The following is a 19,131-nucleotide window of genomic DNA, read 5'->3' as shown; positions in this document are numbered from 1 at the left end:
AGTATGGTATGTGTCATATAAGCAACCTCTGAGCATCCTGAAAGGGATGTGTGTGTGGTAGGGTAGGGGTAATCACAAAAGTTAAATGAAATGATCTGAAAGCACACTTAAAAGAGAATTGGATGATTTTTTATTTATGCTATTAGAAGGCATTTTACTTTTCACTAAATATTTTTGTTTTACACATTGCCTTACCAGACCAAGAAATAACATTAGAGAAAAATTGAGCCTCTAGCCTCTACTCCTTAATTTGAGATTAACTTCGACAAATAGCTTTTTGTCACTCCTCTCTAGAATATGTTCTGACACAAGAATGTGAAAATAAAATATTTTGTGATCAATTAAATGATTTTCCACTTCAAATTTAATTTCTAGATTTTAAATTCTGCATACTCACATAGCAATGGAAATCTATCTTTGAAAAATTACTTAAAAATCTAAACAGTTTAACCTTCCCTTCAAGTGAAGATGAAAGTACGTAAGGTAAAAGAAATTGAAAATTAAAATGAAAAGACTAAATGTGCTAAGAATTAAAATGGAAACCTACATGGACGTCAACCAGCAACTTCTGATCAATAGTAGAATAAGGCGGTGATGACTGGGACCTCCTCCCAGTCACGGGACTGTCTTCCTCAGAAGAAGATCCTGTGAAATGTCAAAATGATATTAGTAACAGTGGTGATCACAACTATTGCCTTCATTGTTATAGTGTACCAGTTCAATCCCTTGGTATTTTTCTTGTAGCCTCTTTCCATTCAGGAAATATAATTTGATAGATTCTCATGGGGCCAGGATCTTAGGTTCTGTATTCAAGGGTAGTGACAGTCTCAAGGTTGGTTCTGTCTGTAGACCTACATGGCTTTTCTGTTTTTGATATTAAGTGTATACTTACTAAATATTTCTGTGTTAGAAGATACCCAGTAAGACTAGTAGACAGATAGTTCCATTAAAAAAAAAAAAAGAATGTATCAAGAATAGGAAGGGCTGGATGGTACCACTGGCCTCCCATACTAACCAGTAGAATAAGAGCCCAACAGTGTATTAGAAGATGATATATTAGAAAAAACTTGCAGGAGGAGAATTGACTCGGCAATCTTAATCCCCCAAATCCACTCAATGATATATCCTCAAGTATTTCAATATAGCTGAGAAGTGAACAACTGAAAAGAGACAAAACTTGACCCTTTTTATAATGCTGGGAACCTTTCCATAGTGGCTCTGTGTAATAAAACTTTCTGCAGTAATAGAAGTGTTCTGGAGAGGGAGTCAAGATGGCAGCGTAAGCAGACTCGGAACTCACCTCCTCCCGTGGACACAGCCAATTTACAACTACTCATGGAAAAATTACCCCTGAGACAGAACTGAAAACTGCATAAGAGGAACTCCTGCAACAACGGACAATCCTAACTGAGGTAGAAGAGGCAGAGACTCCCTTCTGGAGAGGAAAAACGCCGCCTTCACAAGCCGCCAGCTTCACGGCCGCCAGGAGCAGCTCACAGGTACGCAGCCTCCCTGGAGACACGGGGCTCTGAGCCGGGGAGCGCCCCTGCTGTGGGCATTTTGTGGACCCAGCACAATCAAGACCAGCGGCATAATATCTGACTTTGCCTGCTACTAAAACACTGGGGAGCACCCCCAGAAAACCCAGTTCACAAAGAAACTAAAACTGGCTCTTAAAGGGCCCACGCACAAACTCACCCGTTTCAGAAAGCATCCTAAAATCACCAGAAAGAAAGGTGCACAGTGCTATGGTGAAAAGAGACTCACATAATAGGCCCTGAGTGCATCTCGGTGAGGGGTGAGACCTCTCCAGGGACTGGGACATTGGCGGCGGCCATTGTTGTGCCCGGTGTGGGCCTGCTGACACAGACGCCATTGGAGGTCTCCCTGAGGCCTGCTAGCCCAGGATCTGCCCCACCCGCTAGAGAACTGATTTAATCCAGCTCAGCCAGGGCAGGCAGCCCACCCTAGAGACTGGCCCCACCCAACAACAAGCCCTCAGGCAACTTGTGGGCCTGCATAGATTGGTGACTGGATTCTCTGCAGCCTGGCAACTGAGCGGACTTGAGCGGGGCAGGGTGTGCACAAGGAGCGGGTGGAGAGTGTGGGGTGGGGGCGGAGTGTGTGGGGCTCCTGCCGTGGAGAGACTGGGTCTGCTTGGGGAGGTAGGGGCGCTCACACGGGGCAGGACTGTGTTGACTGTGTGTGTGGACCTGTGGGCGTCAGGGTTTGTATGCTGCAGAAGACTTGTGCTTCTCAAAGACCCACATAGGAGGTTTGCCCCACCTTCCAAAGCCTGAAACAATTGGGTGCTCCTGTGCCTGAGGCCAGCCCCACCCAGCTGCAATCCTCAGAGAGCTGAGACCTAATAGGCTAGAGGCTTACAGCAATTGTAAGGCCCTGAGCCTAACAACCTGCCACGCTGGGGGCCTACTCACTTAAAAGAAATACTGCAACACAAATGTGGTATTAGAACTTGCAGCCAACTGTGCTGGGGCTCCCCACACCTGATAAAGATACTGAAGGGCCCACAACAACTACAAGCAGCTGAGCATTACAACAGCTGGCCAGGAGCATAACTCAACCTCCCTGGGCGCCTACAGGGAGAGCAAACAGGCCACAACAGAAGGACACACGTAGCCCACATAGGGGTCACCCCTGGAACATTGAGAACTGAGGGAAGCACACTGGAAGCCTCCTAAGGCATCACTTACATAAGGTCACCTATCCAAGAGCAGGAGACGTAGCTGACCTACCTAATACGTAGACACAATCACAGGGAAAGAGGCAAAATGAGGAGGCAAAAGAATACATTCCAAGACAGGGAGCAGGACAAAACCTCAGAAAAGGAACTAAGTGAAACAGCAATGAGCAACCTACCCGACAGAGAGTTCAAACTAAGAGTGTTAAGGATGCTCACTGATCTGGGGAGAAGAATAGATGAACTCAGTGAGAATGTCAACAAAGAAATGGAAGATATAAAAAAGAACCAATCAGAAATGAAGAATACAATACTGGAAATGAAAAATTCACTAGAGGGACTCAAAAGCAGAGCAGAGGATACAGAAGAACGGATCTGTGAGCTGGACGAAAGACGAGAAGAAATTACCCAAGGTGAACAGGTAAAAGAGAAAAGAATTAAAAAGAGTGAGGACAGTCTAAGGTACCTCTGGGACAACATCAAGCGCACTAACATCCGTGTTATAGGTGTCCTGGAAAGAGAAGAGAGAGACAAGGGGGCAGAGAATCTATTTCAAGAAATAATAGATGAAAACTTCCCTAACCTAAGGAAGGAGACAGACATCTAGGTACAGGAAGCACAGAGAGCCCCAAACAAGATAAACCCAAAGATGCCCTCACCAAGACACATCATAATCAAAATGTCCAGAATTAAAGATAAAGAGAGAATCCTAAAAGCCGCAAGAGAATGTCAAGTTACATACAAAGGAAACCCCATAAGGCTATCAGCTGACTTCTCAGCAGAAACCTTACAGGCTAGAAGAGAATGGCATGATATATTTAAAGTGCTAAAAGGAAAAAACTTACAGCCAAGATTACTCTACCCAGCAAGGTTATCATTCGAAATGGAAGGAGAGATCAAAATTTTCCCAGATAAGCAAAAATTAAAGGAGTTTGTCACCAAGAAACCAGTGCTACAAGAAATGTTAAAGGGACTGATTTAAGGGGAAAAGAGAAGACCACAAATAGGAAAAATTATCTATTTCAATGATTAGAACGTAATGAATACAAATACACAAAAAAGAGGTTAGATATGATATCAAAAACATAAAAGGAGGGAGGAGGGGAGTTAAGAGTACAGCTTTCAGACAGAAGTCAAACTAAAGTGACCATCAATTCTGTATAGGAGAAGAAATGAACAGAGAAGGACTACTAAAACACTGAGGCAAAAAAAAGAGTTAAAAAATGGCAGTAAGTACATACTTATCAATAGATACTTTAAACGTCAGTGGACTAAATGCTCCAATTAAGAGGCATAGGGTGGCGGACTGGATAAAAAAACAAGACCCATATATATGCTACATACAAGAGACACACTTCAGACCTAAAGACACTCACAAACTGAAAGTGAAGGGATGGAAAAAGATACTCCACGCAAATGGCAATGAAAAGAAAGCTGGGGTAGCAGTACTCATATCAGACAAAATAGACTTTAAAACAAAAACTGTAAAAAGAGACAAAGAAGGGCATTACATAATGATCAAGGGAACAATCCAACAAGAGGATATAACACCTGTAAATATCTATGCACCCAATGTAGGTGCACCTAAATGTATAAAGCAATTATTAACAGACATAAAAAGAGAAATAGACAGTAACACAATAATAGTAGGCGACTTTAACACTCCACTTACACCAATGGATAGATCATCCATACAGAAGATCAATAAGGAAACATTGGCCTTAAACGACACACTAGAACAGATGGACCTAGTAGATATATACAGAGCATTCCATCCAAAAACTGAAGAATACACGTTCTTTTCAAATGCACATGTAACATTCTCCAGGATGGATCACATATTAGGCCACAAAACAAGTCTCCATAAATTTAAGAAGACTGAAATACTACCAAGTATCTTTTCTGACCACAACGGTATGAAAATAGAAATCAACTATAGGAAGAAAATCAGAAAAACCACAAATACGTGGAGATTAAACAAAATGCTGCTGAACAACGACTGAGTTAACAAAGAAATCAAAGAAGAAATCCAAAAATACCTGGAGACAAATGAAAATGAAAATACGACATGCCAGAATTTATGGGATACAGCAAAAGCGGTTCTAAGAGGGAAGTTTATAGCGATACAGGCCTATCTCAACAAACAAGAAAAATCTCAGATAAACAATCTAACAATGCACCTAAAGGAACTGGAAAAAGAAGAACAAACAAAGCCCAAAATCAGTAGAAGAAGGGAAATAATAAAAATCCGAGCAGAAATAAATGAAATAGAGACCAAAAAAGCAATAGAAAAAATTAATAAAACCAAGAGCTGGTTCTTTGAAAAGATCAACAAAATTGACAAACCTTTAGCTAGACTCACCAAGAAAAAAAGAGAGAAGGCACAAATAAGTAAAATCAGAAATGAAAGAGGAGAGGTTACAACAGACACCTCAGAAATACAAAAGATTATAAGAGAATACTATGAAAAGCTATATGCCAACCAATTCGACAATCTGGAAGAAATGGATAAATTCTTAGAATCATACAACCTTCCAAAACTGGATCAAGAAGAAGTAGAGAATTTGAATAGACCAATCACCAGTAAGGAGATCGAAACAGTAATCACAAACCTCCCCAAAAAACAAAAGTCCAGGACCAGACGGCTTCCCTGGTGAATTCTACCAAACATTCAAAGAAGACTTAATACCTATCCTTCTCAAACTCTTCCAAAAAATTGAGGAGGGGGGGAAGCTCCCTAACTCATTCTACGAAGCTGACATTACCCTGATACCAAAACCAGACAAGGACAACACACAAAAAAAGAAAATTACAGGCCAATATCACTGATGAACATCGATGCAAAAATCCTCAACAAAATACTAGCAAATCTCATACAACAATATGTTAAAAAGATTATACACCATGATCAAGTGGGATTTATTTCAGGGATGCAGGGATGGTGTAACATTCGCAAATCAATCAACGTAATACACCACATTAATAAAATGAAGAATAAAAATCACATGATCATCTCAATAGATGCAGAGAAAGCATCTGACAAGATACAGCATCCATTTATGATAAAAACTCTGAATGAAATGGGTATAGAAGGAAAGTATCTCAACATAATAAAGACCATATATGAGAAACCCACAGCTAATATCACCCTCAATGTTGAAAAACTGAAACCTATCCCTCTAAGAACAGGAACCAGACAAGGATGCCCACTCTCACCACTCCTATTTAACATAGTATTGGAAGTCCTAGCCAGAGCAATCAGGCAAGAGAAAGAAATAAAAGGGATCCAAATTGGAAAGGAAGAAGTGAAACTGTCACTATTTGCAGATGACATGATTTTATATATAGAAAATCCTAAAGAATCCACCAGAAAACTTTTAGAAGTAATTAACAAATATGGTAAAGTTGCAGGATACAAAATCAGCATACAAAAATCAGTTGCATTTCTGTACACTAACAACGAAGTAGCAGAAAGAGAAATTAAGAATACCATCCCATTTACAATTGCAACAAAAAGAATAAAATACCTAGGAATAAACTTAACCAAAGAGCTGAAAGATCTGTACACCGAAAACTATAAAACATTTCTGAAAGAAATTGAAGAAGATACAAAGAAATGGAAAGACATTCCATGCTCTTGGATTGGAAGAATTAACATAGTTAAGATGTCCATACTTCCTAAAGCAATCTATAGATTCAATGCAATCCCCATCAAAGTTCCAACAACATTTTTCACAGAAATAGAACAAAGAATCCTAAAATTTATATGGAACAACAAAAGACCCCGAATAGCTAAAGGAATCCTGAGAAAAAAGAACAAAGCTGGAGGTATCACACTTCCTGATTTCAAAATATACTACAAAGCTATAGTAACCAAAACAGCATGGTACTGGCACAAAAACAGACACAGAGATCAATGGAATAGAATCGAAAGCCCAGAAATAAACCCACATATCTATGGACAGCTAATCTTTGACAAAGGAGCCAAGAACATACAATGGGGAAAAGAAAGTCTCTTCAACAAATGGTGTTGGGAAAACTGGATAGCCATATGCAAAAAAATGAAAGTAGACCCTTACCTTACACCATACACAAAAATTAACTCCAAATGGATTAAAGACTTGAATGTAAGACCTGAAACTATGAAACTTCTAGAAGAAAACATAGGCAGTACGCTCTTTGACATCGGTCTTAGCAACATCTTTTCAAACACCACGTCTGACCAGGCAAGAGAAACAATAGAAAAAATAAACAAATGGGACTACATCAAACTAAAAAGCTTCTGCACAGCAAAGGAAACCATCAACAAAACGAAAAGACAACCTAACAACTGGGAGAAGATATTTGCAAACCATACTTCTGATGAGGGCTTTATCTCCAAAATATATAAAGAACTCATGCATCTCACCAACAAAAAAACTACCAACCCAATTAAAAAATGGGCAAAAGACCTGAACAGACATTTCTCCAAAGAAGATATACAGATGGCCAACAGGCACATGAAAAGATGTTCAAAATCACTAACTATCAGGGAAATCCAAATCAAAACTACAATGAGATATCACCTCACGCCCGTCAGAATGGCTATAATTAACAAGACAGGAAACAACATGTGTTGGAGAGGATGTGGAGGGAAGGGAACTCTCATACACTGCTGGTTGGAGTGGACACTGGTGCAGCCACTATGGAAAACAGTGTGGAGATTCCTCAAAAATCAAGGATAGAACTACCATATGATCCAGCTATTCCACTGTTGGGTATTTATCCAAAGAACTTGAAAACACCAATTTGTAAAGGTACATGCACCCCTGTGTTCATTGCAGCGTTATTCACGATAGCCAAGACTTGGAAGCAACCTAAGTGCCCATCAAGGGACGAATGGATAAAGAAGCTTTGGTATATATACACAATGGAATACTACTCAGCCATAAGAAATGATGAAATCCAGGCATTTGTGACAACATGGATGGACCTTGAGGGTATTATGCAAAGTGAAATAATTCAGAGGGAGAAGTTCAAATACCGTATGATTTCCTTCATTAAGTAGTAGATAATAACAAAAATAAACAAACACATAGGGACAGAGATTGGATTGGTGGTTACCAGAGGGGAAGGGGGGAGGGAGGAGGGTGAAAGGGATAATTCAGTACATGTGTGTGGTGATGGGTTGTAATTAGTATTTTGGTGGTTAACATGATGTAATCTATGCAGAAATAGAAGTACGATGATGTACACCTGAAATTTTTACAATGTCATAAACCAATGTTACTGCAATAAACAAAAAATTAAAAAAAAAAAAAGAACTGTTCTGTATCTGTACTGCCCAATACAGTAGCCACTAGCTACACGTGGCTATTGAGCATTTGAAATATGACCAGTGTCCCTGAGGGGTTGACTTTTTAATTTTATTTCATTTTCATTTTCGTTTTAATTTTAATAGCCACATGTGGTTAGTTGCTATCACAATGCACAGCTCAATTCTATAGTGTAAATATTTCCATTTAAAATGCAAATTTGTCTGGATTTTTTACATTAGGATTTAAATAGTGGTATAGTAAATAACACCCGTGGTTAAAATCCATTGAGAATATTTAGGCTCAAAAATCAGTAGATCTAGGTGAGTGTACTTAGAAAAAGCTTCACTAGGGGGATGCTCAGGTCTCTGTTTATTGTTTTTTGTGTGGTTGAATTTTAAAGATAAATAGTACTATCTTTCTTTTATTTGCAGCCTTAGGTATAGACACAATTACAAAAAGTGTGTACTTGCAAACACTACAATCTTTTGAGAATATTATACCGAACACATCCTACAATTTGTGTCCACATCTTCTGGCACTGTTGTACTTTTGCAGTTTATAATCTTTCTGCAGGAAACCATTTTCTCTCAAGTCTCTTGGTGTGTTATTAGGCTAAAAAAGAAGTTTGGGTGAGTGTTTGAGATTTTGAAGCAAATTGGTAGGAAGGTGCTCTGATTTCCTGCATGATGAAGTATGCAATCTCATGGGAACTTCAAATAGGCTATGTAGCACATACAATAAAATAATAGAAATTTTAGAGCTGAAAAGAACTTTAGCTATTAGCTACACAGATGCTATCCCCTTCCCCCTCCCACCACTGTTCATGACTGCTTTGAGACCTAATCCAGAATTTCCTTATTTCAAGCAAGGCAATATGAATAAATCTTAAATTTTTGTTGTTTGCCCAGTATTCACAAAATCAGCCCTAGTCAAACCAAAAAGATTCTGGGGAAAAAATCCTAAAGTTACTCTTCATCCAGGCTTATCTTATTTATTTATTTATTTATTTTTTTGTCAGTAAAGGTCTATTTATTTATTTTTTATTGCAGTAAAATTGGTTTATAACATTATATAAATTTCAGGTGTACATCATTATACTTCTATTTTTGCATAAATTACATCATGTTCACCACCTAAATACTAATTACAACCCATCACCACATACATGTGCCGAATTCTCTCTTTCGCCGTCCTGCCTCCCCGCTTCCCCTCTGGTAACCACCAATCCAATCTCTGTCTCTATGTGTTTGTTTATTGTTGTAGATGTGGTACAGGCTTATCTTATTCCTCACAAGATAATATTTAAAAGAATTCTGCCATTATCTGAGTCTCCTAAGAAGAATGGGGTTTTTAAGTTCAGGTCTTTAAATAACTGATTTTCATACAGTATACCTATATATCCTTTTTATTATTAACATTTTAATAAAATCTGTATGCTACATTTTTACAGACGACATGGGGACTCAGTCAGACATTTTGTCCTTGCTTACCTTACTTCAATTGCATAAAAGTAGATAATCTCAGATTTTATGATCCAAGGCACAACTTTTGGCTTTGTTTATCATAACAAATCTATAATTAATTTAAACTCTCTCAAAAGCACCGCGTAAAATAAAACACTTGTTTTAAATTCATATCACAATTTGTGAAGTTATTTTCTACGATTCTATTAATTTTTCATTTATTTTGAATAAAAACATCAATTTGTAACCTTAAGGTATGTTTATGAGATACTGTATATATCTTACTTTGTGGAGGTGAGATAACAAAGTGGTAAATAAAACATACGCTCACAACTACTCTAATATTTCATTATTCTGAGGATTGCCAATAAATTCTAGACCAGGTGAGAGGCCTCTCCTAAGTTCCTTTCCAATTATAGAAACTAAAGTTGACATCCTCTGCCTCCCTAAATATGTTCCTCACTACTACCCAATTGAAAGAAGAAACTTCAGAAAAATTACTTTCCATTCCTCCAAGGTCGCCACTGACCACCCAACTGCCAAATCCAGTAGCGTCCTGGTTTTAATCCTACTTGGTCTCCTTAACACTTTTGATTCATTCCTTCTTGAAATACTTTCTTGACTTCTGCAATATAAACTGTTAAACATTAGCTTTGTGTTTTGACTGTTTAAACTTTGGCTTTGAATCACCTGATGCTGCTGGGTAATTTTGAGGATTTTGCGAACTCCTTTGTCTGATGTCAATGGGCTTCTGAGCTTGTTCCAAAAGAGACCGCTGAGGAACACTAATGAAAAGACAGAAAAGCATGTGCCATGTCCTATCATTCATAAAGGGAATGTACAAATCAACATCAAGATCAACAAAATGTTTTAAGTATACGGGCATATACCAAACTGAAAAGAAGTAGAGCTTAAGTAACATTTTCCAATTTCCATTTTTCCCCAAACCTGCTATTTTATCTAGAACAGAGAAACAATTTCCAAAATATAAAAAAGTGTTTCCATATAGTATATGTTTCCTTCACATATATTTATTTCTAAAAATTCCTATAAACTTTCTTTAAGCTAATATTCAGACATTATTATTACCTGGGTAACACAGCAATAAACATAACTTTATAGTGTATGCGAGGATTTTAACATGATAAAAAAGCTAAGTTATTGCTATTTCAAATATTCCACTATTATCATCCTGATTTCAGGGTGCTTGAAATTTGTGTTTTTTAATGTCCTGTTCCTGACTGAGACAGCTAGATGGATGGACACATAGATAGGGCACTTTAGTTTTTACTATTCAAATTCAGGGAATATTTAGAAAGCTTTTTTGGACCAGTGCTGCTAAATGTTATAGTTGCTTTGGAATTTCTATATAAGAAGGACATTGGCTATTGATTTAGACTTTGACCAGGCAAGAGTCTTTTCTATGACCCCAAATTTCAGGAAAGGCTCGAGTTTCATTTAAATTAATTTTATAAATTTAACCACATTTAAAGTTATTATATTTGCTATTCATAAATTCAAAAACTCTTTTGTAATGTGAACAACCAATTCCAGTTTAACAGCAATATTGATTTTTATATACTGGATTTTTTATTTTTATTTTTTTATATATTGGATTTTATTAAAGTCATACCCCATAATATCAAAACCAGATATACGAAACTAAACTGGTTTTTCCCTTTGAGGTCAGAAAGACCATGACAACTCATTCATTGAATGCAGAGAAAGAGAAAGTTCCCAATCTTGCTTTCCAGTTTTCCAAGATTTTTGCACACCAGTTAAATCTAAGGACATAAATGTATGGGGTTTTAAAAAAATAATGAGGTAGGAGTATACATACTACATACTATCAACTCGATGCCATTTTACCATACTGTCCGGTATCCTGAATATAGTAAGTGCTCAAGAAATATTCCCTGAATGACTGAGTAAATAAATATAGGCTATGAGTTGGGGTTAGAGGGGGTATGATTTTAAAAGTAAATCTATATTAAAATTTAGCTTTCAAATATAACACATTGCATATCTAAAATATGAAACATGATCTTTGAAAATTATTGAAGATCATCAATATTACAGAGATAAAAAATACAGTGACTAGTTCATAATATCATTGACATAATATTGAGTTTCAGATTTGATTTTTCCCGTCAGTCATTTCAGGTTTGCCCATTCTGTGGCATTAGCTTCTGAGGTTAGAGATTGTTTGTGTATGTGTTTTATCATGTAGTACATGATATTCATGATGTATTATATAATAAAATGTGTGATTGAAGTACATGATACATGTGAAATTTCACGTCCTTTTATTGTAAATTACTAATTGAAAGTTGTCAAAGAATTCATTGTTGTTTCTTTTATTAAACTGTGGATTTCAGGGGCCGGCCGCGTGGCGCAAGCGGTTAAGTGCACGCGCTCCGCTGTGGCGGCCCAGGGTTCGCCGGTTCAGAACCCGGGCGCACACCAACGCATGGCTTGGCAAGCCATGCTGTGGCGGCGTCCCATATAAAGTGGAGGAAGATGGGCATGGATGTTAGCCCAGGGCCAGTGTTCCTCAGCAACAAAAGAGGAGGATTGGCAGATGTTAGCACAGGGCTGATCTTCCTCACAAAAAAAAATAAATTGTGGATTTACCAGCTAAGTATCAAACTAAATGACACTGAGATTGCAGTATGTCCAAATGTGAAAGACCTAGTTAATGGATCATTGAAGTTAAGGTTTTAAATATGACTAATATCATTGATGATGATGTTGTCACCAATATTTTAGTTTTGACTTCATATAGAACTTAGTGTCAAATAAATAAGCTTTAATTTTCCATTTGATAGTAAATTGTGAGCAATTTGAATAAAGAAATCAGAGACTCCTACCTTGAAGAGAACTTGACACGGTTTGCACGATCCTGGTTGTAAGGCATAGAAGTAGATCTCTCTTGGACCTTAAAGAAACAATGCAATACTTCAGTAGAATACTTGAGCACAACTTATTTTGAGTTATTAATTTATAGGAAGATTCCTTTCTTCATATACAGATATTTTCCTAAAAATCCAACTTACAAAATCTGATTTTTATAAATAGATCATATTTTCATAATTACTTATAGTATAACATTAGAACTACTTAACCATAATTTCTGATGGTGTCCTTGAATTTTAGTATAATAACCGTTTCTAGAGATCAGTAATCAAACATTCTCATTTTATTATTGAGGAATCTGTAGCCCAGAGAGGGAAAATGAGTTTTCTAAGAATTTTACACCAAGTCAAAGAATATCTATAATCAGAATGTAAGTCTCCCAACTGCTAACTTAATGTTCTTTCTATGTTTTCATATTACTTTTTATATCAAGTCCAAACTTCTCATTCAGAATTTAAGTTCCAACTTCTCACTCACTCACTCTTTTAAGTTAACCCTGGATTTTCAACTTGTAACACACGCACATACACATCATTAAAATCTCTCGAGTCAAAAACGTCTCATCTTTTAGAAAGTATGTTTTATCACTTTACAATTTGACTGTAATGTCATAATCCGTGTTCCAAATAATTTTTCAATTCTAAATGAATTAATTTGGATTTTGTTAATCATTCATTCATCTAATACAACAAAACACTCAAGAAAGAGCTCATATAGTGAGCCAGCCTCCATCACTGGGACATATTTACTTTCTGCTAACATTAGTAGATAGGGCCATGCAGTGTTGTCTTGCCTCATTTAGTTTTATATCACTAGGTTTCTACTCAAAATAGTTTTTAGCTACCCCAAAAAATAGGTCATTCTGACTATTCAAGAGGAAGTCACACCAGATTCTTTAGAAAGGAAAATTCAATGTGTTACTTTAAAAAAAAATCTAGCATTTTCATGCTGATCAAATCACTCTATAGTTTCTAGAAACTATACTAATCTTACTACCCTATTTTTTTCTCTATGTAGTGACTTATCAAGGTTGTCTTTACACTCCAAAAGACAGATAGTTAAGAAATGAAAAATGTTATCAATAATTCACATGTTTTGCTAATGAGTATTTCCAAATATAACCAGATGTTTGGCAGTATGCAGGACAGACATCTGACTGACTTTTTCCACTTTTGTTTCAAATAAGTGGCATCATATTGACCCAGTTTAGGCCTCCTCGTCCATGAAGCTGATCTCAGAAAGTTTATTGACACTAGTAAACCAGAGGCCAAGCTACTCAGAAGAGATAAAGGCCGAAAATAAGAAAGGCTAATGCCTAATATGAATTGGCTGTATTTGGTCTGAAAAATGGAGAGAAGAAAATGATTAGTAAGAATAGCATATACTAAAGCAAATGATGTATTCCAAACCAATCAGATACAGCTCATTATATTTTCTGCTTAAGGTATCACGCTTAAGGTATTAATTATTATCTGAGAGTAAGAGAAAAGTCATCATTTAATAAGGCAGAGAGGGAGATGTATTACTTCTTGTGATTAAATAACACAATCCAGCTTACGTTCCTTCTGCCAGTGGTTAGTATTTATAAAGCAATACTCTGTTATTCACTTCAGAGGACTGTTAGTACCAGAAGGAACATATTTAGAAAGGATAATTGGCCGGCCCCGTGGCTTAGCGGTTAAGTACTCGCACTCCGACGCTGGCGGCCCGAGTTCGGACCCCGGGTGTGCACCGACGCACCACTTCTCCAGCCATGCTGAGGCCGTGTCCCACATACAGCAACTAGAAGGATGTGCAACTATGACATACAACTATCTACTGGGGCTTTGGGGGGAAAATAAATACATAAATAAAATTAATCTTGAAAGAAGCAATATAGTGATCTGGGGCCGTTGTGCTGATTAAGAACAACAACGAGATTCCTGACCCACTATCAGTAAGGCGAGAATTTTTGAGTTCTTCACCCATCCACCAGTCGCCCTTAGTGGCCAAGAAATCTTTAGATGGATAGCTGTTAGGAATGCTAGCTACGATGATACTACCTTGTCCTCACAGGAATTGAAACTGCAACTCAGGCCTCGCCAATACCATGTGCTAATTAGCTATTAATATAGTCATGAAAACAAAAGCCAACCTGGACACCAGGACTGACTTGATTATTCCCATCGGTGTAAGAAAATAAACCACAGATTAAATGACCCAGACCCTGTCATAAACTACAGCCCAGAACAGATACGATCAAGGAAAAAGGGATGTGCAATTGTGTTACAAGCTGAACTACCCAAATTTTTCATGGGCAATATTTTTACTTAAAAGAAGACAAACTATGATTATTCAACTTGCGTATTTGGCAGGCATTTTATTTAAAATCAGTGAAATAAGCCTGTAAATTCAAGGAAAAAACTGATGTTATTTGTTAGCAATGATAAAATCGAGGTTTCAAGTGAAAATTAAAATTTTAAATTCATATCTGTCACCATGCACTTGACAGCTTATAAATATTCAATAATTTTTATGATGAAATTGACTGTGATGTTAACAAATGCTGTTTCTTGATGTTGTATAATGAAATGTGTAAACATTTGGAAAGATCTACATACACAGTAAACTAATATTTTCCAACTGATCAATGCATGAAGATACAAAATCGTGCATGAGCAAAACATCTATTCATAGCACACAATAGACCAATGGATTTTAATATTACTGAATATACAAAATTTCACTGATATGGTTTTAGATTTCACTTCTTTAGTTTTGGTGTATTATCAAAGCATATCCATGATTATCTGAAAAAGCTATGAAAATTCTCCCTTTCCAACCACTTATATGTGAGAAGCCATCCTTTACTCATATACTTCAACCTAAACAAAATATGGCAAGAGATTGAATGCAGAGGCAGATATGAGAATCCAGTTGTTTTCCATTAAGCAAGATGGAAAATAGTTATTTTTCATTAACAAACTCATAAATTTGTTTCTTATGTTAACATATAATAGTTTTATTACTTTTTAAATTAATAAATGTTTTAAATTTTTTTGGTTTTAATTTCTAATACATTAAATATTGAATGACACAATCTACATAAACAAAAGTTTTTTAGCGTTTTCAATGTTTAAGACCATAAACAGATCCTGAGACCAAAACATTTAAGAACAACTGCTCTAGGCACTTAATATTACAGTAACTCATATTGAGAAACTTACCTCATTTCCTTTAGGATTTGGAATGTATGGCTGCAATGGTTCTATTTGGACTTCAGCCTGAATCGAATGAAATACTTCATCATTGTCTGATGATTCATCTTCTTTGTCCTTTGAAACAAAAAGGAAAATAAATATTTTAATTGTCGTTAAAATGCAAATGATAGGAGCAACTCCATCATCCTAATGTACAATTTAAAAGAATAAATTTCAAATATTAAAATTGATTTAAACCAGTAGCTTCTAATAGTTTTTGGTTTTGAATCCCTTTCAGAATCTGAGAAACGCTACAGATTCTCTGTAGGAAACTGCATATAGACACACATGTCTGAATTGACCACCTGTAGCTCATCTATTAGACCCAGCTTGAGAATCTCTGATCTAAAGCTTAATTCATAACCCCAAACTGTCACATTTAGTAAGTGGTTATAAGTACAAAGTTTGGGCCTCCTGAGCAATGGAAGATCTGTAATACAGCGGTGTAAATATTTATCTCTAATTGAGCCCTAGGAGTTTAGGAAAGTTTCTGTTTTTCCATTTAAACCAATCAATATTATTTCTTCAACTCAAAGAGAGTAATGAAAATGTGTTTTCTTTCCTTCTGGTGAGTTGAAGCACTCTTATAGGTCTCTAAACTCCAATAAATTTTCAGGTATTTCAAAAGACCTATGACTTAGACCTCAGCATCAATAATTTTCTATTCCTTCATGTTTTCTCTAAGAGTCACACATAAAGATATGAATGCCTGTACAAGATCCTAGGGTCATGGGATTGGTAACTATTATTTATTGACTTTTTCTTTCATTTTAGAATGGCTTCTCACATATATATTTATAATATTGAAAGATAGTAAGTATGTGCCATGCTACTCTTACTAAGTCTTGCAGGGATGCATGAAAGTCTTTTTCACAGATGCAAAACCCATTAGATCCAACTGTTACTAGGGCTCATTGAGAATAGTCGTTAGCATTTTAGATGCCCTAATTTCAGGCAAATATCACCATTCTAGACTCATACCTCCCTTTCTCTACCTGGTTTATTTTTCTTCCTATCTTCCAACGTTTTGGGGGATTAGACATCCATTTCCCTTTTTGAATCTTTCTTCTCTTGTTGTTTTTACCTTTTCTCATGTTAAACATGTCAGGGAAATAGCATTTGTTCAACTGGCTCAATGGACAGAAACCAAAAGACTCCCTTATCCAGACATTCAGAAAAGATTCCTTTATAATTACTACATTGGTTATTATTAGATAAATGGATGTTGATACCAGGGATTACTTAGGATACTTACAATGATTTCTTTTACGTAAATGGATGCTGTGGAATATTAGAAAACAACTACTCTCCTAATCTTTGTTGACCTCATTAACTCACTTATGAAGCCCACAAACTCTTCATTGTCAGATTAGATTTGTCAGATTGAATTCATCAACTCCAGCCAAATTCTACCCACTTATATTATAGAATTTTGAAAAAAATGTTTTATTGACTATTCCAAAATAAGACAAAGAGATCAATGTATTGCATCCCACAGTTCAAAGGAGTGCAGAGATGAATTTGTTACTTGTGTCATGTTCTATGTAGCCACTTCATTGATTAATTATGTAAAATGGGTGGAAAATTAGTAAGACAAGACATACATATGGTAACTATACACAAAATATTTTGGAAACTGTTTTTCCTTCTCATTTGAACCTTGATTTAAACATTCTGAAGTACAAAAATCAGTGCAATTCACTTAAATAGTACAGTTCAGTATTCTACGGGAAGAAAGAGTAAGTAAACTAACTTAGAAGTGAGAGGAACAAAATCAAATTTGTTTTTGTGTTTATTTTTAATGAGTTATATTTGAAATTTTGAACTAAGAAAGCAATTTTTAAAGATCTAGAATATTAATTTTAAATGTGTATAGGGTGTCCTTTACTGGTTAAGGGAATAATAGGTAGAAAATTAATAATTAAAGCTATATCTCTACAGATATTAAGCAATTACTTGGATCATTCAAGCAAATTTTTCTTTCTCAAATTTAGTCACAATTATCTGGGAATTTCAGGATAATTTATTTGAAGCACAAGTTATTTAGTTAATCTTCTCCGGGACACAAGGAATATTTATTTCATTTGGTTTTATGGAGGGAAAATATGAGTATAAACTAGCATATTTTCTCTGCATATACGACTCGGTAAAAATATCAGAAACTCTTACATTTGCAACTTGTCTCAATTCTTCCTCGTGCTGATTAAAGATATCCTCCCATCTGCGTTGGCGCCTCTGCCTGCGGGCTTCTAAATCTGAGAGCTCAAACTCTTCAGGTCTCTGTGATAACTTTGCCCGGAACCTCTTTGGTGATAGTCTTTTTGCCAATGCCTGCCTTAGACTAGAAACCTTTGATTTTTTCTTCCGTGCCTGTTCTGGTTGAGAGTAAAACATGTTTGATGACAGGTTTTCCATCAGGGTTTGCAGTGGACCAAGTGGCTTTGAGTTATGTGAGTTTGGTGCTCGAAGTAAGTCTTTTGATAGTCCCTCTATCAGTGCTTGAACTGAGCCAACTGCCTGCAGGGGGTCTAGTGCCCAGTCCTGTGCCTGAAGTGACCCTTCCATTTGCCCCTCTACTGGAATGAGCACCTGAGTATCTAAATGTAGTGGCAACAGCACATGGTGGTTCTGTGACAGTAGGGGCAGGAACACCTGGGCATGTACTCGTAATGACTCAGGTTCCCCTGTCTCAGTCTCTGCCTGTGTGGGCTCAGTAGCCTGTTCCTGTACCTCTGGCTGTTCAGGTACCCGGTTTTCCTCCAGCTGCTGTTCAGGTACCTGGTTTTGCCTCTGCTGTTGTTCAGGGGCCTGGCCCTGCCTTTGTTGTTGTTCAGGTACCTGATCTTGCCCCTGAAATTCCTCTGGTACCTGGTCCAGATCTTGCTGCTCTTCTGATGCCTGGGGCTGGGCCTGAGCCTGCTGCTCGTTGGGTACCTGGGCCTGTACTTGTAGAGGCCTAGGTGCCTTAACCTGAGCCTGTAGTGGCATGAGCATCCAGGCTGCCCTCCGTAGTCGTGGAGGTGCCTTAATCTGCATCTGTAGGGGCCTAGATGCTTTAGCCTTAACCTGAGCTGGTAGTGGCATGAACACCCGAGCTGCCCCTTGTAGTCGCTGAGGTGCCTGGGCTTGCCCCTGTAGAGGCCTAGGTGCATTGCCCCGAGCCTGTAGTGGCATGAACACCCTGGCTGCTCCCTGTAGATGCTGAAGTGCCTGGACCTGTGGCTCTTCTCGATCAGGTAACCACCTTGGCTGAGAAGGTTCTCCATGTAGGACTCTAAGTGGTCTGCATCTACTGCTGGTTGGCAGTCTCAGAAGCTCATGAGTACAAGAAGGTCCTCTAGAAATAAACATACAAATGATTGCCATACAATTAGAGTTGTCAGTGGAGTGAAGCTATTCAGGGGAAATGCTTTTATTTCTTTTATTTATGAACATTTTACGCAATAAAGATATTTTCAGTAAATCTTTCTTGAATCATTCCTGTAATGTCTGAAATATTCTTTGTATTACTAATA

At 37.1% G+C, this 19,131-nt stretch overlaps 1 protein-coding gene across 1 annotated transcript in view; it reads right to left on the bottom strand.

Moving 5' to 3' along the window:
- NRK (Nik related kinase) overlaps nucleotides 1-19,131 on the bottom strand; it is a 141,270-nt gene that overhangs the window by 28,451 nt on the left and 93,688 nt on the right. Inside the window, exons 13-17 of the mRNA XM_058535097.1 lie at nucleotides 17,786-18,953; nucleotides 15,584-15,691; nucleotides 12,332-12,399; nucleotides 10,152-10,246; nucleotides 548-645 (exon numbers count right to left, since the gene is read on the bottom strand). Coding sequence (XP_058391080.1) covers nucleotides 548-645; nucleotides 10,152-10,246; nucleotides 12,332-12,399; nucleotides 15,584-15,691; nucleotides 17,786-18,953 — 1,537 coding nt within the window. The remainder of the gene's footprint in view (nucleotides 1-547; nucleotides 646-10,151; nucleotides 10,247-12,331; nucleotides 12,400-15,583; nucleotides 15,692-17,785; nucleotides 18,954-19,131) is intronic.

This window comes from Diceros bicornis, chromosome X, assembly GCF_020826845.1.
Source record: "Diceros bicornis minor isolate mBicDic1 chromosome X, mDicBic1.mat.cur, whole genome shotgun sequence".
NCBI lineage: Eukaryota > Metazoa > Chordata > Mammalia > Perissodactyla > Rhinocerotidae > Diceros > Diceros bicornis.
Note: the sequence above shows the minus strand (reverse complement) of the source record. Positions and strands in the feature narration are given on the sequence as shown.